This window comes from Ctenopharyngodon idella, chromosome 15 (genome assembly GCF_019924925.1).
Source record: "Ctenopharyngodon idella isolate HZGC_01 chromosome 15, HZGC01, whole genome shotgun sequence".
In the NCBI taxonomy this organism is placed as follows: domain Eukaryota; kingdom Metazoa; phylum Chordata; class Actinopteri; order Cypriniformes; family Xenocyprididae; genus Ctenopharyngodon; species Ctenopharyngodon idella.
The window spans coordinates 7908516-7928358 of NC_067234.1; the positions used below are offsets into that span (position 1 = coordinate 7908516).

General features: G+C 37.5%; 1 protein-coding gene across 4 annotated transcripts in view; it reads left to right on the top strand.

Annotated features, from left to right (window-relative positions):
• LOC127496215 (period circadian protein homolog 2-like) overlaps positions 1-19843 on the top strand; it is a 31905-nt gene that overhangs the window by 9048 nt on the left and 3014 nt on the right. For 2 of the 4 annotated variants that reach the window (XM_051863946.1, XM_051863949.1), the window contains 17 exons: positions 169-370; positions 1578-1629; positions 4035-4177; positions 4325-4403; positions 5720-5826; positions 6310-6463; positions 7750-7858; positions 8454-8624; positions 8939-9035; positions 9841-9976; positions 10100-10224; positions 10345-10548; positions 11323-11562; positions 12590-13533; positions 13639-13801; positions 14838-15015; positions 19393-19543. In XM_051863946.1, coding sequence (XP_051719906.1) covers positions 169-370; positions 1578-1629; positions 4035-4177; positions 4325-4403; positions 5720-5826; positions 6310-6463; positions 7750-7858; positions 8454-8624; positions 8939-9035; positions 9841-9976; positions 10100-10224; positions 10345-10548; positions 11323-11562; positions 12590-13533; positions 13639-13801; positions 14838-15015; positions 19393-19543 — 3255 coding nt within the window. Of the gene's footprint in view, positions 1-168; positions 371-1577; positions 1630-4034; positions 4178-4324; positions 4404-5719; positions 5827-6309; positions 6464-7749; positions 7859-8453; positions 8625-8938; positions 9036-9840; positions 9977-10099; positions 10225-10344; positions 10549-11322; positions 11563-12589; positions 13534-13638; positions 13802-14837; positions 15016-19354; positions 19544-19843 lie in introns of those variants that run through there. The other 2 variants (XM_051863947.1, XM_051863948.1) reach the window with 2 other exon arrangements.

Genomic DNA, 19843 nt, shown 5'->3' on the forward strand with positions numbered 1-19843 from the left:
ATTGGATTCATGTTTTTAATCCATCATAAAACAGAGGTTTTTGCATATTGGTGGTTTGACTTGAACTTGATGGCTGAACATAAACACAGTTTAGTTCCTCACCTCATTATGTGACAGAAGAACATAAAGGAAGTGTCTGAAACTGTTTTGCTGTTTTTGTGTGTGAAGGATATTTTTGCAGTTGCGGTGTCCCTGATTACGGGGAAGATTGTGTACATTTCGGAACAGGCTGCAGGAATCTTGAACTGCAGAAAGGATGAGTTCAAAGACAGAAAGTTTGTGGAGTTTCTGGCACCTCGTGACGTCAGTGTGTTCTACAGTTTTACAACACCATACAGACTTCCATCTTGGAGCATGTGCACCGGAACAGGTCAGTCTGTCAATTCACTGAACTGATTTATTTAAACTACTGTAGTGCTGTCAATGGATTAAAAAAATAAACAAATTAATCACACATTTTCTGTAATTAATAGCAATTGATTGCATCTAACATTACATTTTTTCATATATTTCTATATTGTAATACATAATTTCACATTGAATCTCCAAATCAATGTCAGTGAATAAATACATAGATTCACATTTAATATTCGTGTGTCCTAATGGTCTGGTGGTAGAATATTTCTTATGCTTGCCAGAGGATCGGGGTTCTAATCTGCCCTGGTATACTTTACACCTATGCAACTTCTGCTACTGATATCTCTTTAAAAAAAATTCTCAATTTCTGGGGATGAAATGAGTAGTTATAGCCATTCAACATTACAGTATAAATTGAAAGCCATATTTTTAACATTTAATAGCTTTAAATAAATAATATAACATCTTATAATTTAAGTGAACTTTTTATGAACCAATGAACCAATTATGATAAATGGTACATTTAGCTGTGCCTAATAGAGCAGGGCTCAAAGCTAAAGATTTTTTTTTTCTACTAGCTTAGTCTTAGGTCTAACAGTAGTATTCAGGTACGAAATCCTACAGAAATTGAATAATCAAATGTAAAATAACACTGCATAGTCTTTACTGTTTTAATGTAATATAGATTAATCCTTATTAAAGATACAAAAGTTGATCAGTCAAGAGCAGTGAGCGATTTTCTTGATTAAGATTAATGACAGACAGCAGCAGGTATAGTAGGCTGCTGTCACTTTAAGACCTGATGCGGATCTGACACGCATCCGAAAGTCTTTACGTACGTATAATATTTTTTAACTAATTCAAGACTGTGCTTACAAAAATACTCACTAAACAGGCATTTTGACATAATTTTTGACATAAATAATTTCGTCTGTTCAAGCACAATAAGATGCAAAAGAGAATTTAATTCAGTACTGGCACACTCTCTGAGAGGCGGCTCTCTGTGCGCACACACACCTGAAATGCGCGCACAGAGAGCCGCCTCTCAGACAAAACATTAAAACAAATACATAAAAAATATATATGTGTGCATAGCCAGTGACAAAAAATATATTGTAATGGAGGGAGATTTTCTCATTTATTCACTGTCCTTATCTCTCTCCATTTCTTTCACATTCATTCTGCTAACATTCATCTCTTTCATTTTCACTGTTTTTTAGAGTCATCATCCACTGAGTTCATGCAGGAGAAATCCTTTTTCTGTCGCATCAGGTCAGAGGCATTTATGTTCAGTGTTCATAATTCTAAGTGCAAAAGTAATGTTTCACACTGTCATTATTCAATAGAATTATTACATGCATAGACATAGTGTGATAGGTTTGAAATATATTTTGACATTTACAGGCTGTATGATGCATATTGCACACTACACTGTGGCTGGTAAGAGCTGGACAATAATATTTCAATATGACTGGCTGGCTAGTATGTTAAGAATTGGGTTGCACATGTTTTTATTACTGCACCAGGAAACAAAGTTCTACTGCTAAGTTACTGCTACAATAAGAGCTTTAAAAGAAAGAGTCACTGAATATCATGATGTTTGTAAAATTTGGCCCTTCAAAGAAATTAAATATTAAAAGGATTAAGGGAATAAATAAAAGTAAGACTTGTAAAATAAGTTCTACTGCAGTTGTGAAGTAGGCCCAATCAATTTAAACTGTGTGCAAATAATATTTTGTTTTAAAATATGCACAAGTTCACTCTTATGCACAAGTTCACTGATATCTGAGATGTCGACTCGAAAACGCAAAACGTTTCTTGTCTCGTCACATTCAATTATGAGTTACGTGAATCAAATGTAAATTATACCATATTTTACTTTAAAGACAGTGAAACTTTTTAAAAAGTTGTGTAAGGGTGGACCTCCTACAGGGGTTCAGGCTGTAGGGTTGCCGAGCGACTAAAGAAACGTTATCAGCAAGATGGTAGAAAACCGTACATTTCTTTTCAATTACCACCCACTGCAACTTATACCAACGACAGAAATAAGCGCAGTTACAATAGCAAAATATGTGGGAGAGCGTTGCTATAGTGTGACAATATTGTATTGCAATATGGAGCACATTAATGTTAATACTAAATCAAAACTAGTTAGCGCATCATTTGTAAATGAAAGAGTTTAATGACAATATCTGGTTATGGTTACACTTAACATAGTTACAAAATAGATTTATGAGATGATAAAATCATATACCATTAATCGTACCCAGCATGTATGTCAAAAGTTACCAGAGAAATAGAGAGACAGAGAGTGAAAGAGAAAGAGAGAGAAAGAGAGAGAGGGGGCCAGAGAGAGTGCCCAAGAAAAGCCAAGAATCAAAGACCCAGAGCAACAGTTACAATCCTCTTTTATCCCTTCCTTGACCATGTGACTGAAACCAAAATATGAGACATTCAAACTGACCAATCAGGAAATTAAAACTTCCCCCACTGTACTAAAGGTGTGACCATTTGTAGACCCCCGATGTATACACATCTTGGCCTACAGGGCTTGATCACTGTCAACACCTATTGAGCCTTCCAAATGGCCCTTGTAGCAAGAGAGAGGGGGTTGAGACAGTAAAGCAAATGTCTTTGTTCATTTTAAAATATCTTTAGATATTTTCAATTCTTACAGTTGAGTTGCTTGCATCCCTGGATATTACTCTTGGGCGTTCAGCATTCCTCTCGTAAAACAGTTAAATATTAATGTTAATATTAATATTAACTGCTACTTTCCATGCACTTTTTCAGAGATAAAACTAAATCGTTGTACATACTCGTCTTCTATAAGACCCGCCTTCGGTCTGGCTAATTTGATTAGCCCTCTAACTTATTTTGACATTGACATTTGACATTGACGAGCGCTGTTAGACTATTGAGACAGAGCAACTTAAAAATTTTTAAAACTTTTTTCCTCCAAATAACAAACAGAGCTGCGGATAATGAAGTGCAGTAGAGCAGCATCAAGAATATCAAATATTGAGGGACAATTTGGTAATTTCTCATTTTTGGGGAGTCCCTCTAAATGTCTATGGTGGCTATATATCTAACATATACTCTACATGTCATACAGTAACATGTATCATATCTTCTACATTTAAAATTTATAATGAACGACTGCTATACAAAGAGTCAAAAAACATCTTAGGCCTAACTTACCTAATTCAGAGGAAGCCGCTTCTTTTCCGAGTTAGAGCCCTCTCTCCTTTAGTTGTGGGTTTATTTTAAAAAACGATGAATAAAAAAGTACCACCGCGATATGATTTGCGAGTTGGGACTTGAGAGAGAATGGGTTTTTTAGTATAGTATTTAAAAATGATTTAGCCCTAATTTACTCATTCTACTCACTAAAATAATAGGATAAGACAAATAAAATGAGAAAATGTGAATTCTATAATTTATTTTTATTTTATTCATGGATCCCACCCATTTTTGGGTGAACTATCCCTTTTAAGCTGTAAAGTAGACCAGTCTTATTATGCTGCTAGTCAAAAGTCTGGTGATGCAAGACTAGGTTTGAAATTATCTTTAAAATATGCTTATATGTTTGTTTGTTTGTTTGTTTGTTTGTTTGTGTGTGTGTGTGTGTGTGTGTGTGTGTGTGTGTGTGTGTGTGTGTGTGTGTGTGTGTGTAGTGGTGGTAAAGAGAAGGAAGGAGATCTGCAGTACTATCCCTTCAGGATGACTCCATATCTGATGAAGGTTCAAGACTCTGAGCTCTCTGAGGAACATTTTTGCTGCCTCATACTGGCTGAGAGAGTTCACTCTGGATACGAAGGTAATTACACACAGTGTTGCCCGTGCCCTCATGAGCTTACGTTTCCAACTCTTTTCGGTGGATTAACAAAGATCAATTTGATAAGCATGAATCAAATATTATGATAAAAAAATAAGTTGTCTTTTCATGTGTTTTTCTGATATGCAGCACCAAGAATTCCACCTGATAAGAGAATCTTCACCACAACACACACACCAAACTGTGTGTTTCAGGATGTTGATGAAAGGTTTGAGTCTATATTAACTATGACTGAAGAAAATAGTAGGCTGTGGTAGTTTGTTGTCTGTTCTTTTTATCACCTGCAAGTACTATATCATGCATCATGTAAGACTGATTAAATTGCAACAATAAGGCAATATGTAAATTTGTCAATACATATTTTCATTTTTCCAACTAAAACAAATCCTCTATAGGACACACTTCATGGCCTTGTGGTTGGCAACTTTTGTCAGATGGTGTAATGCAGGGGTGGCGTTTACGTATGGCAGAGTTTGGCAGTTGCCATACCCTGGCATTCAGGGGAAATAAACAGCTCACGATGCTGCTTGTTAGTTCTGTTGCTTGAGTTGGCCTTTGGCAGAAACTGCCTTTTTGAAAAGCAAATTTAGACAGCCTAACAATGTGTCCATTGTTAGGCTGTCTAACAATGTTTGAACATAGTTGTTTCCTTTAATTTATTTTATCCTTTAATTTATTTGATCAAGATCTGAGGTGAATTAGCCTATCCATTGTTGCTTTCAAGGTCACGAAAAATGATGTTCAAACTCAAATTAAATTCTTTTCACATTAAATAAAGCATATAATCAGCGCCTGAGATTATCATTGTCATACTTTGGATGTTGTTCCAGCCGCAATGCCACAGAAATAGAAACTGTTTGTAAAATAGAATAGTTGCAAATCACCCTTACAGGTGGTTAGTAAAAAAAAACTCTGATTAACATGCAAAAGATACATTTTCTTTGTCTGGTTAGGACACGGTGTAGGCTTATAGGGCTGTTTCAGAACTTGCATTGATTTCATATTGTTGTTAAGTAAGTGCATGTCTGTGAACATCCATTCTTTTAGTATGGTGGATTTTTGTCTACATTTTGTTTAGATATTATATGATTACTTGGGAATGTCATTGTTGTATGGTCTGATGGAATCATGCCATACCCTAGGTTCTTGTGAAACGCTGCCACTGGTGTAATTGTACGTTTTTAAATCTCAAGCAATTAAAGAAGCAATTGCCTCAGTTCCAGCAAACCACTGTTTGGGGAAAGGAGGTAACTTGAGAGAGTCAAACAGTATAGGTATTTGGGTACTATTTTAGATAACTGTTTTCTCCAAATACCAAAGTTCTGTCTAACAGGGGACAACGAAGACTGAGATAGCTTTTGTCATTTAATGTGGATAAAGCACTGATGTAAAAATCTTATATGTGATGGATTTTATCTTTTTTCCTTTCTATGTTGGTATCCTGGCATAGATGTTAAGGATAAGGACTGTAAATCAGGGTAGAAGAAAAGCAAAAAGCATAGCTAATACCTGTTTGCATTGCAGGGCGGTGCCTCTGTTAGGGTATCTGCCTCAGGACCTGATTGGAACACCTCTTCTGTTACACCTGCATCCCAGTGACAGACCTATAATGCTGGCGGTGCACCGGAAAAGTAAGGATGCAAAGTCATATGTGTTTATTTTGTTAAAATGTTCTTTTCCTGGTCTTCCACCTGACACCCAGACAATTCTTTTTTGAGCTACATTCATATAATTTTTGTCATGCTATGCACTACACATTCATTTTGTTTGCTTTGAGAGATACATTTTAGTATCAAGTCAAGTCACCTTTATTTATATAGTGCTTTTTACAATGCAGATTGTGTCAAAGCAGCTTTACAGTGATAACTGGTATATAATTTTGGCTGCACAGCAGCTCTTAAAGAAAATGGTGTCAATGCAGGCAGATCAGAGCACTGTTGAATATCAAATGTCAGGTGTCCCCAACTAAGCAAGCCAAAGGCAACAGCGGCAAGGAACCGGTGACATCAGGTGGCAAACTAGTACCACTATGTACTACCTATAAGTGGAATTATGCTGCCCACAGCCAATCATACCCAATATTGTACTTGCTTTCCTAATTGTCTCTCCTGCAGTTCTGCAGTATGTTGGGCAGCCATTTGATCACTCGTCTATCCGATTCTGTGTGAGAAATGGAGAATATGTTACTCTAGATACAAGCTGGTGTAGCTTTGTGAACCCGTGGAGCCGCAAGGTGTCCTTTGTTATTGGACGGCACAAAGTTTGCATGTGAGTTTTCACCAGTGCTTATGTATACAAGAAAGGTCTTTTATTTACTCTAGATCAGTGTTTCCCAACCTTTTTCTTGCCACGGCACAGTTTTGATAAATAAAAAAATCTCATGGCACACCACTAAGCAGTAAAATAACAAAATTGCAAAAACATGCATTGCTTCAAATGGCATATTAAAATTGGATATTATATTAAACTAGTACTCTTTTAAGTTGAAACTTGAGCTTAAGTCAAGTAGGAACACGATAAGGTCATATAGGTAGCTATGTGATGTTGGTGATGATAAAACAACAAATTTACAAATCGTCATTGTCGGGTGGAAACCTTGTATATTAAAATAATTAAACCATGTCGTCAAAGTCTGTATTTTGGCTTTATACTGTATATGGTCAGACACTGGCATGTGTCATTATAATATTAACATTTTATGAAAATCAAGCTCACATGGAGTTGCAAGGTTTTTGACCAGCGAATGACAGAGATTTGTGTTTAGTCTGTCATTAGAACATTCTGGTTTCTTCAACTTACAGTTTATAAAGTTTATTGTAGCTATATGGGCACTCAGTTTTTCTTGTTGTTGAATACATTTGGCCAAAATCTCATGATATAAAAGATAAAGCACTATGCACATGATATATAAAACAGTATATTGGCTACAACTAGATAGCAAATACCTATAAGACTTCTCTCTCCAAATACAAAAAAAAAAAGGAAAACATTAGCTTTTATAGACATAGTGTTTTTGTTGTGTCAAAAAAATGCTGTACTTATTCAAACATTAGTTCTTTAGTTACCTTTGCATTGCAAACAAGCAGCAACAGTCTAAACTGCGTGTAGCACTTCATCCACAATAGAGGTGGGTGGAGTTATGAGGTTTCGCCGACAGTTTGAGGAGCCAATGGAGTTAAGTGGTTTAGTCACAAGCTCTTTTTAATACTTTTCGTTGGTTAATTTTTGTAAAACCCACATACAGGCTAAAGGATGACCAATGGCATTAACTTTTTAAAAATAAAATAAAACAAAAATGACTAAATATAGAGATATGAGGTTTCCGCCCGACAGTGACAATATATTCCTAATTGTAGCATTTATTTTCATTTAATGTGTACGTTTTTGTTTTTGTTTTGTTTATTTTTTGAATTTGATATTCCTCTACTGCACACCTGACAACCTGCTGCAGCACACTAGTTGGGAAACACTGCTCGAGATAACATATTAATATAACATCAATTTTTATTTTTGTGATATAGTTTTTGATATATAGTTTGTGTGTGTATGTGCAGGGGTCCGATGAATGAGAATGTGTTTTCAGCTCCAGCTTTAACAGAGGACAAGATCATTGATTCAGATATACAGGAAATCACTGAACAGATTCACAGACTTCTTCTACAGGTGAAAACTCTGTATTTCACACACATAAACACATAACATGCACACTCTCTCTCTTTCACTCACTAGTAGCATACTGCAAACGAGGATGTCATGCATAAGCGTTTATATGGAGGTTGTAAAATTATTGCATAATGGAGAAAGAGTAATGGTATTTTGGACAACTAAGCTTTCTCTTTGATTTTTTTCTCTTCTTTGGCCTTTTGATTTCTGTCACTTTTGGTAGTTTAAATTTGATGGGTACAGCAAATCAGGTTTAAATGTTCACAAATGCCCTCACATTCTCCACAAACACTTATTGGTAATCGTACCTAAACCAACACTTCCACCACATGCCTCACACTTCCAAACATGACATTTGGAAGTGTTACCAAGCAAATCCACTTTGGCTTATCTGTCCTGTTCCTGTTTCTAATGTCAGTGTTGAATAGCAAACGTCAGTCTTACCTTTACATTCTTTTTTAAAAACCATGTAGATCAGATTTGTCTCTTTCTATTGGTTGACTGGTACACATGCACATTGACTAGTTGCCAGAGTTAGTTGCTAGTTTCAGTTTAAAATCTACAATTAAATACACTGTGTAAATCTGTCTCGTAGCCGGTCCACAGCGTGGGGTCCAGTGGTTATGGCAGTCATGGCAGCAATGGTTCCCATGAGCACCTGCTGAGCATAGCGTCCTCTAGTGACAGTAATGGAAATGCAGCAAACAGTGGTGGGAACAGGAGCAATGGAAATAGCAGAAAGGAAGAGGGGACCAAAAGCAAACCGGTAATTCTCTTTCTCAACATACAGTACACACACTCATCCAAAACTCCCACTCATTTAATGAAGAATTTCCAAAATAGCTGATATTTCTGAAAGAACAAACTGTTTTATGGTCATTTTTGATTTAGCATATTCATTACAGTGGTTTATCATGATTAAGTGGTGTTATTAGGAACTTGAAATGCAGTGCTAAAACCCTCTTAAACAGAGACAAAAATATTGATATATAAAATAGTGATTATTTTTTCTTCCCTGAATACTGTTCTCCTATGCACTGACTTTTAACATATTTTTTCATCTAAAAACTTGTTTTTCAGAGGTCATTTCAAGAGATTTGTAAAGGGGTTCACATGTTGAAGGCTCAGGAACAGCAAGGCTCCTCTTCCAAACCAGAACAGAAAAAGAACTTGGATAGTGAGTATGTGTTTGTGTGTGTGTGTGTGTGTGTGTGTGTGTGTGTGTGTGTGTGTGTGTGTGTGTGTGTGTGTGTGTTTGTGTGTGTACAGTACAGTGCAGCAGGGGCTCTTAACCTTTTTGAACCCTTATGAACTGAATTATTTTCAATTATTCAAATATTTAATTATTATTCAAAAGGGATTTACATAAATCCAGTGTGCTTGAAAAATCCTGACTTGTTTTGGATCCACATATGTATTTGAAAGTACTTTCTCTGTAAGGGAATAATAAAGTCAAAGCAACATTCTCATCTAACTGACAGACATTTGACAGACTGTTCTAAGAGCAGCTACCGGTGAGCAACAGTTGTACCTGAAATTACTTGTGAAAAGAATGCCGACTATGAATAGGACTTCTTAAAGTTTATATGCTCAAGAATGTTTTTCTTTTTCATTTTAAGATTTTTATTATATACTCTTGAGTATGAATGTAATTTTTTGCATTAAGAATATAGAAAGACAAACTATCAATCCACTTTTTTGTTGAAAGGCAGAATAATTTCTTTTTTTATTTTAATTTTAATGAAACTTTAAATTGTACCACCATTAAAGGACTAGCAAGACTTAGCTTGGTAATAACTGCATTTGTAAACTTATGATGTAAGTTGTAATTTGTGGCTCTTTGTATTTTATGTGGATTAAATGTGGCCCTCTTGGCCTCTGAACTTGAGGTCCCCTGCCCTAGAATAACACTTATTTTACAGTATTACAAGGTGTAAATGTTCATGTGATTATGTTTCTGAGTATTTTCTGTGTGTCTTTAGCAGGGCTCAGGTTTCCTGTTGTAAAGCAGAAAGACTCTGCACTGCTGGTCAGAGATGGACCTGCCACAGTGGAGGAACTCAAGGACCAAACAATGTACTCATACCAGCAAATCAGCTGTCTGGACAGTGTCATCAGGTGGGTGTGGACATGTGTGTTGCATGCTCATTGATTTATATTGTCTGGAAGAGAGAAGACATTTCAGATATAAGCATAGTACTGTTTGAATATGTAGGCAATAGTGAATTGTGTATCTTACAGATATTTGGAGAGCTGTAACATCCCAAACACAGTAAAACGAAAGTACCAGTTCTCCTCGAACACCACCTCCTCAAACTCAGACGAGGACAAAAAAGCCTTTGATGCCACTCTTTGGCAAACTGATGGTACAGTCTCATATTTTGTCTTTGTTTTTTTAAACAAAATTGTAAGGCAAATGTTTTGATAAAAATTAAACAAAGATACTTCTTTCGGACCATATTTTCATTTTTCTTTTTTCTTTTTAGATTCTCTAGGTGTAGAGGAGACATCGTCTATGTCTATGTCTAAGACCAATGAAAAGCCTCCGTCGGGTCCTGCCCCAGGTCGTGTTGTGGGAGGGCCTTTATCTCCTTTGGACCTGCCCAGCAAAGCAGACAGTGTGGTGTCTCAGTGTTCCTACAGTAGCACAATTGTACATGTGGGGGACAAGAAAACACAGCTAGAATCAGGTACTAACGCATCACAAAATAATAAATATCTCTAATTAATGATTATTCCTACATAATTGATTTATTCCATTTAAAGGAATAGTTTACCTAAAAATTAAAATTTCTTGAATCTTTACTCACCCCCAAGATGTATATGACTTTCTTTTCTCAGCTGAGAAAACAAGATTTTTGAGGAAAACATTCCAAGACTTTTCTCTATCTCTTAGGCAGCTTCAAAATAATCCACATGACATCACGATGACTGATCATTTCACTAGAGAAGACCCTTATTTGATGGCTGGAGTCGTGTGGATTACTTTGAAGCTGCCTTGGACAACGGACAACTGTGAGCCCCGTTCACTTGCATTACATGGAGAAAAATCCAGGAATGTTTTCTTCAAAAAACTTAATTTCTCTTCAGTTGAAGAAAGAAATTTATAAACATCTTAGATGGCCTTGGTGTGAGTAAAGAATCAGAAAATTTTTGGGTGAAGTATTCCTTTAAGTGGGATATTATAGATTTATTGACATAGCAACAGCTTTCTTCCACAAGCTCAGCTTGCAAATATTTATTGAAATAATAAATAGTAAAGTCTCATTGCAGTGACCCTCTGCAGGCATTGTCACGAACGAATTGTTAGACTTCTGCAAGTAATGACAATATATGGGGAGCCTCTATTGTTCTTTCCATCACAGCAGTGCAGGTGTTGAGAGGAAGATCAAATAATTTTGTGTTAAAATTGTCTGGACGGTGTCATTAGTGTCAGCTAGATGTCATTTGACTGTTATTTGCAGAGATCATTGAAGATGCTGCAGAAAGCCCAGCCCCTTCTGCACCTGTTAGTGTGGTTTCCCCACCCACAGTGGAGCAGGAAGCCTATAAGAAGCTGGGACTCACAAAACAGGTACTGGCGGCACACACACAGAAGGAAGAGCAAGCATTTCTCAGTCGCTGCAGGAAACTCCGAAATGGTCAGGCCCTACAAAAGGATTGCCCACCTAGCACACGAAGAACTCGAGAACAGGCTACCGAGGGTATGTAAACATTAAAACACAAGCATGTTATCACTGGCTGTGATAAAACACATCAGGATCTGCAGTGGATCTTTACTTCTGACAGTTATAACTGATCATGACTGTATAATACCAGATACTATATTTACTAATCAAAGAATCCTGAAAAAATGTATCACGTGTCCACAAAAATAATAAGCACCTCAGCTATTTTCAACATTGATAATAGTCAATAATCAAATAATCAATTAAGATCATGTGACACTAAAGGCCGGAGTAATGGCATCAGGGCTTGACATTAAAGAGTTAGTTCACCCAAAAATGAAATTTCTGTCATTAAGTACTCACCCTCGTGTCGTGTCTTCAGAACACACATTAAGATATTTTTGATGAAATCCAAGGGTTTTTTTTTATCCCAAGCAACGTAATTACTGTCATTCAAGGTCCAGAAAAGTAGTAAAGACATCGTTAAAATAGTCAACGTGACTACAGTGGTTCAACCTTAATGTTGTGAAGCAATGAGAATGCTTTTTAGTGTGCAAAAACAAAACAAAAATAACAACTTTATTCAACAATTTCTTCTCAACCTTCTCAGTCTCCTACACTGTTGACGTAGTGAACGCAGTTCAGTGCTTCCATGTTTACGTACAAACGTCAGCTCAGTATTGGCCGACTCTGTGTCACCATCACACGCATGCGTTGTGGTGCTCACGTGAGTATATTAAGCCGGCATTCAGACGTAAGCACCTAAAATACCTGCTGCCACATTATGAGATAATAATAAAAATATCTATATGGCAGTTTTTCCCCATGGTATCGATGTCAAAATTGTGGCCAGTGAAAATGCTGAGTGGCTAGTAACTTTGGAAAACCACTAGCCACAGTGGCTGGTGAGCAAAAAAGTTAATATTAAGCCCTGAATGGCATCACAGAAAAAAAAATACATATTTTTTTAGAATACGCATATTTTTTAGAAACAGCCCATAGAATATTCTCTACATTACACTAATTTTGCACTCTTTCTTGGTCTCTTTCTCTGCCTCTTCAGCGGCTTCAGGTGCTCATGGATCCAAAGCAGGAACAGGTGCCCCTGTTACAGAGGCAAAAACCAAGAAAAGCTGCCGCACCAAAAAATCGAAGAAACCACGCACAAAACATCCTAATTCATCAGATAATGCTGCGTCCCAACACAGACCTCTCCCACCCTTGCAGGGTTTAAACCAGACCTCTTGGTCCCCCTCCGAGACATCCCAGTCTGGGCTTTCGGTTCCATTTCCCACGGTGGTTCCAGGGTACCCTCTCTACCCTGTAGTTCCCTCTATGGCCCCGGCCCAAGCCCCTACAGGAGCAGCAGAGTCCCAGAGCACTCAGGCCACGCCTCCTGCGGCTGCATATCCTGCCCCATTGGTCACGCCAGTTGTAGCATTTGTTTTGCCCAGTTTTATGTTGCCACAGATGGGCACAGCACCTCGCCCTCCATTCTGTGCTGACACTCAGCAAGCCTACAGTGCTCTCTTTCAAACCCAGCAAGCCTACAGTGGCCAACAGCCCTTTCAGCCCCAGCAATCCTACAATATCCAGCAACCCTTGCGGTCTCAAGTCTATACCGGCCAACAAGCATTTCAGCCACAACAAGTCTATACCAACACACAACACCTTCAAAACACTCAAGGCTGCAATAATCACCAGGGCTTTCAGACCCACACCTCCTTTACTTCCCAGCAGCCTGTGTTTACACCCCAGACACATTTCCAGTATGGATTGACATCTGACCCCAAACCCTCCGTCATTGAGTCTACCGAGTGTCCTTCTCCTTTGCCACCCCCTCACTCCCCTCCACTGTTTGAATCCCGCTGTAGTTCTCCATTGCAGCTGGACCTGCTTCAATTGGAGGAGAAGCAGGACTCTCATACCCAGGGTAACTGCAGTTCAGTACAGGACAAAAACAACACATCCATCAATAGCATTTCTGCAATGGATGACTTACAGCAGGTAAAGAGCTACAAACATATGAACATTTTAGAACACACGCTCTTTGCAAATCATGAACTTAAAGAATTACACCCTTTGCCTGATTTTCTCCGGCTACTCTTCCAGGCATGTTGTTCAGGTAACGGTGGCCCCTGTGGTGACCACTCCTCATCCAGCAGCGTGTTGGAACTGTTGTTGCAGGAAGACTCTCATTCCGGCACAGGTTCTGCCATGTCAGCATCTACTGGCTCCACATCAAATGACTGCAACACCTCCAACAGTGGAACAGGTCACTGCAAATTAAAGCTTCACATTCAACTATTTAACTATTTAAAAAATACTACACACATGCAGGCTGTGATACATTATATAAAAGGAATAATTAACAGTGGACCACTGATTTGACACTAAGTGGTCAGTCTGGACCATTATTCTTTTGTTGTTACCTCTCAAGACATTTTCAGAACTAAAGCACTTGTGTGTAAAACTATTTTCTTATACCAGTGATGAAGTATATTGCTTAATGTGTGGCTTCATTGACCACTAGAGGGCAACAACTATTGATAGGCGAGACCTTAAAGGTTTAGTTCACCCCAAAATGAAAATTCTGTCATTAACTACTCACCCTCATGTCGTTCCACACCCGTAAGACTTTCATTCATCTTCGGAACACAAAGATCTTTTTGATGACAGAATGCTGTCAGATTTCCTTCCATTGACTGCCTTTGTAACTTCCACTTTGATGCTTCAAAAACTTCATAAAGAGATTGGAAAACTAATCCATATGAAACTTACTTAAAGCCTTTATGTATAATGCGTTATAAAGGTATTTATAATGTAAATTATAATGCATTATATATTTTCATAATTAATTGTAACCAAAAACCAAATGCATTATAATATTTGCACAATTCTTGTTACATCTGAAAATGGTTGTTTGTCATGTTTTAATGCATTATACTTTCTAAATGTGTGTTCAATGAATAGATAAGTATTATAATGTGTTATAAATGTGGTTACAATTATTCATAGTCCATACAATGCATTATTAAGGTGCATTACAAGGCATAATAATAACTGCATTAAAAATACTTTTATAATGTATTTAAGGCTTTAAGTAAAGTGTTACCAAATACTATAACCCAAGCCTGTAATACTATAATATTACTCTCTAAATGTAAAAATCTGGGTTGTTTACTATGCATAATTTTGCTCATAGAGACAGCAATAAAGCTTAGAAAAACAATGATTGGAGAATGTCATAAATGACAGTATTCATAGAGCTACAGGCTGGAACATTATTTTCATTTTTTCTTGTGTTGCAGGGAGCAACACAAGCAAGTATTTTGGCAGTGTGGACTCCTCAGAGAACAATCACAAGAGCAAAGAAATAATGAAGGAACAGGAGCAGAATTTTGCCAAGTATGTTCTTCACGAGCCTGAATGGAGACGTATGGAAGATGATGATGACTGTGTCATGATGACCTATCAAGTGCCATCAAGGTATACAAGAAAGCCTATGTCAATTCTGTCTGCTTTTGGGAGAAGAGGGAATTGGTGTTTAAAGGTATAGAAGACCCAAAACTGAAAATTCTGTCATTTACTCACCCTCAAGTCATTTCAAATTCACAAGACTTTCATTCGTGTCAAGTCAAGTCAAGTCAAGTCAAGTCATCTTCATTTATATAGCGCTTTTTACAATACAGATTGTTTCAAAGCAGCTTCACAGTGATAATAGGAAAATTAATGGACAGAGATTGTTTTGGCTTTACAGCAGCTCTAGGAAAAAGTTATTACCGAGCTAAAGTAAGTTTTTGTTTGAATCACTTCCGTTGTAAAAATCGCTAATTATTAACTTAGGGGCCACTTAAATAACACCTTTTTAACTGAAAACAGAAGACTTTTAATGCATTCTTGCCATTCATTTACGTGTTTAGTTTATAAGTATGCGCATTTGAATGTGTCTGTGCGCAGACGCTTAGTCTTTTTTACAAAGTGACATTGCCAAATTACTTGTCTGGTCCGCATAATACAGAATTATTAGTCGCTTCCGCAGATCCATGCGAACTAAAATCATTTTGATAACATTTTATCTATACATAGGGAAAGGAAAGGGAAGGAGACCTTCGCAGGGGATAGTTTAGTTGACACTTTAGGGCTGCATTGTAGTTGTGTCTAGGTGCATCTCCTTCATCTCATCTGGATACGGCCTGGATCTGGCAGACTACAGTAAACCTAGGAATAAACAGAGAGAGACTAATATTAGCATAGACGCCATTCTTCTTATGATGTAGTGAGTACATCAGGTGTTATGGGAAGTGTTCCCGGTTCCAGCTGACCTAATTTAAGCAGCCTAACAATTTACATGATTTGAATTATAGAAGCAGATAATGTGTTATGGGTATGCCAGGTTAAAGAAATGTGTTTTTAGTCTAGATTTAAACTGACAGAGTGTGTCTTCTTCTCGAACAATGCTAGAAAGACTGTTCCAAAGTTTAGGTGCTAAAAAAGAAAAGGATCTACAGTCTGCGGTTGATTTTGATATTCTAGGTATTATCAGCTGGCCAGAATTTTGAGATCGCAATAGACGTAAAGGACTATAATGTGTTAAGAGCTCGCTCAAGTACTGGGGAGCTAAACCATTTAATGCTTTGTAAGTAATTAGCAAGATTTTAAAATGTATACAATGTTTAATAGGGAGACAATGCAGTGTTGACAGAACCGGGCTAATACATTCATGCTTCCTGGTTCTAGTAAGAACTCTAGCTGCTGCGTTTTGTACCAGCTGGGGGCGTGCAGGGCAACCACCGAATAGAGCATTACAATAATCTAGCCTTGAGGTCATGAACGCATGAACTAACTGTTCCGCATTTGTTATTGAGAGCATATGTTGTAATTTAGATATATTTTTAAGATGGAAAAAATGCGGTTTTATAGATGCTAGAAATGTGGCTTTCAAATGAAAAATTGGTATCAAAGAGCACACCCAGGTTCCTAACTGACGATGAAGACAGTGTTCCAGGTTATTACATGCAGAGGTTTTTTGTCCAATAATTAGAATCTGTGTTTTTTCAGAATTAAGTAGTAGGAAATTACTAGTCATCCAGTTTTTTATATCAGCTATGCATTCCATTATTTTGTAAATTGGTAAGATTCGTCATGGCGCGAAGAAATATAGAGCTGAGTATCATCAGCATAACAGTGAAAACTAATGCCATGCTTCCTAACGATATCTCACAAGGGTAGCATGTACAAAGTGAACAGCAACAGTCCTAGTACTGAGCCTTGTGGTACTCCATATTCAACTTGTGATCAAGATCAACTTGTACATCTCTTCGCTTACTACTACAAACTGATAACGGTCAGATAAGTATGATTTTAACCATGCCAATGCAATTCCACTAATGACAACATAATTTTCGAGTCTACTCAAAAGAATGTTGTGGTCGATAGTGTCAAATACAGCACTAAGATCCAGTAAAACTAATAGAGTTTAATAATAGCCAGCTTAAAGGTTTTCGGTTTGTATCCAAATGACAAAGATGAATTAATGATATTAAGAAGAGGATCTATGACCTCTGGAAGCATCTCTTTCAGTAGCTTAGTCTGTATAGGGTCTAACATACATGTTGTTGACTTGATTTAACGAGTTTAGACAATTCTTCCTCTCCTATAGCAATGAATGAATGGTGTTTTTCCTCAGGGACACTACAATGCACTGTCTGATATGATACTGTAGTAGATGGTTACATGGTTATAATTTTCTCTCTAATATTATCAATCTCGTTCATCTTTAAAAAAAAATTTAATGAAACCTAAGAGATTTCTCTCTCTCCATTGAAAGTCCATAAATGGTCAAACTTCCTAAAGTTCATAAAGTTATTGTAAAAGTAATCCATATGAATCAAGTGGTTTAATCTATTCTTCTGAAAAGACACGTTATATGAAGAACAGTTTTAAAGGGGTCATATGTTCAAAGTTACAAAGCACATAGTCTCCCACAAAGGGATTTATTCTATCTAACAGAGAACACTGATCCAGACCTGTTAGCATAAATTCCTGCCCAAAGGCATACGCAAAAAAAAAAAAAATGCAGTGCTGTCGCCATGTCGCGGAGACGCTGTGTGTTTCAATGCAAAAATAAAACCGCTTTGTTTGGCCTTTCGAAAATGGATTAAATTAGGAATCAGTGGTTAAGATTTATTTATAAAGCTGTTCCTGAGCAATACAACCCAAAAGTTTGCTTGTGTACAGCGCATTTTACAGAGGAGAGCTTCCTGACCCTGGGAGTGTACAACACTGGCTGTACACAATGGCAAAACAAAAACAAAAACGTTCTGCTCAAGTCGGGCTCGAACCTGTATGGTAATAACGACAACATTATTAACTGTGGTCTTACAATTGCATAGAAGTCTTGGATGCTGAAGCTTACAATTATGGTAAGGGGCGTTACATTTCTGACACACGCTTGAGGTGTTCGGCCAATCACAACGCACTGGGTCAGCTAGCCAATCAGAGCACTCTAGGCTTTTCTGAAGAAAAAGCGGTAGAAATCAGCACATTTCAGGCAGACTGGGAATAGAGGTGCTGCAGTAATGTACAGTATGCGAAAAGTTTTTGAACTTTAAAGCATGTTAACCTATCCTAGTACACCCAACAAACAAAATAATGAACATCATAATTTAGGCTTTTATTCACATATGAACATTGATTAATGCACATACATAGAGCACATCAAATATGGCATCTAGAGGTCTGCGCGGGACTGTTTTTTTTCGTCCCGCCCGCTCCCGCAATGGTTCTATTCCGCACACATCTGCTCCCGCCTAAAATTCACTCTGTGTTCACCCGCTATCCGCATATAGTGATTTTCTTCCCGACCCGACGGGTCCCGCTAAAGATCGTTTCCAGATCTCGCGTTTAAACTTCCCCTAAAGAAAGAGTGATTGGGGATAACAAATATAAAATGTTGCATATACAAGATTTGTATTTGTTATTTGTCTATGATGCTGTCAACACCCTAAAAAATGTCAGAAAAAATGTCACAAAGAATAATAGGCTAAATATCACAGAGAAAAATAGGCTAAATTAAATAGCCTACAACATGACCCTCAAAGCTATAGGCTAAGCCAAAAATACATACAAAAACTGTTGGCTTACTAGTTATACTGCAAAATTAAATCTTTTTTAACATCCACACAAGAACAGAATGACGCTGACTGACGACCGTTTCAGAACGTCTCTTCTCCAAAATCCGATCACAAAGGTTGAATGTTCTCTGAAGGCGCACTCGCGCAGACCTCTAATGCAAAGAACATATCTTGCCAGGTTTCTCAGGACAGGGAACTGGGGACTGTGTGAACGCCACCACTGCAGAAAGTTTTGTTCACTTCAAGTTCAAGCACAGATGCGCTGATTGTCAAACCGCCCGCTCCCGCCTAAAGTACACTATAGTTTACGACCGCAATCCGCCTTTCATTCAAAATTTAATCCCGCGCAGCAAGAAATCTTATCGGGTCCCGCGGTTCCCGCGGGAGAGCTGCGGGAATGCAGACCTATATCTTGATGTGTGCGAGAACAAATGTCATTGGTCCTTGTTGAAACATGCTAAGAACATCAGAACTTCCTTTTATCATATATGATGTGCTCTATGTATGTGCATTAATAAGGTTTTATTAACTTATCAACTGAAGCTTGAAATTTTTGGTGGAATGGACTTTCAGTGAAGGGCAAAAAAAATTTTCACTGAGCTCATCGTAACTGAGATGATCATTCAGTAATAAATGATGACAGAATTTTCATTTTGGGGTGAACTATTCCTTAAAGTGTATTTACTCATCAGAAAAGCTCTGTCGTAAGAGTGTTGGTGTTCTGGGACAGGGACATGGAGAAGGTTCTGGGGGAAGATCGGGAGCGTTTAAGGCGTATGCAGAAGAACCAGCCCCGTTTCTCCTCAGAACAGCGTCGAGAACTGATTGATCAGCACCCCTGGATGAGGAGAGGAAGCTTACCCAATGCCATCAACGTCATGGTATGTGACTCTAAGATTGAGCGACATGGAAAAATATTGTATCACAATATTTGTTCATGCAGTATCTCAATCCACAATCTTATAAAGATTGTTTTGGTTTCATGTTGGTTTTAAGACTATTTTGCAACTTACTGAGCAGTACAGTCTAACTAATTTTCCTGTTTAAAATTTCTGAAGGACAGACCATATAGGCCAAAGTAGGGGTGGACGATATGACCAAAATCTTGGTACATTTCACTTTATTTCATTATTTTATCTTAGTTATTAAAAAAAATGTCAGATAAAATATAACAAAGATAC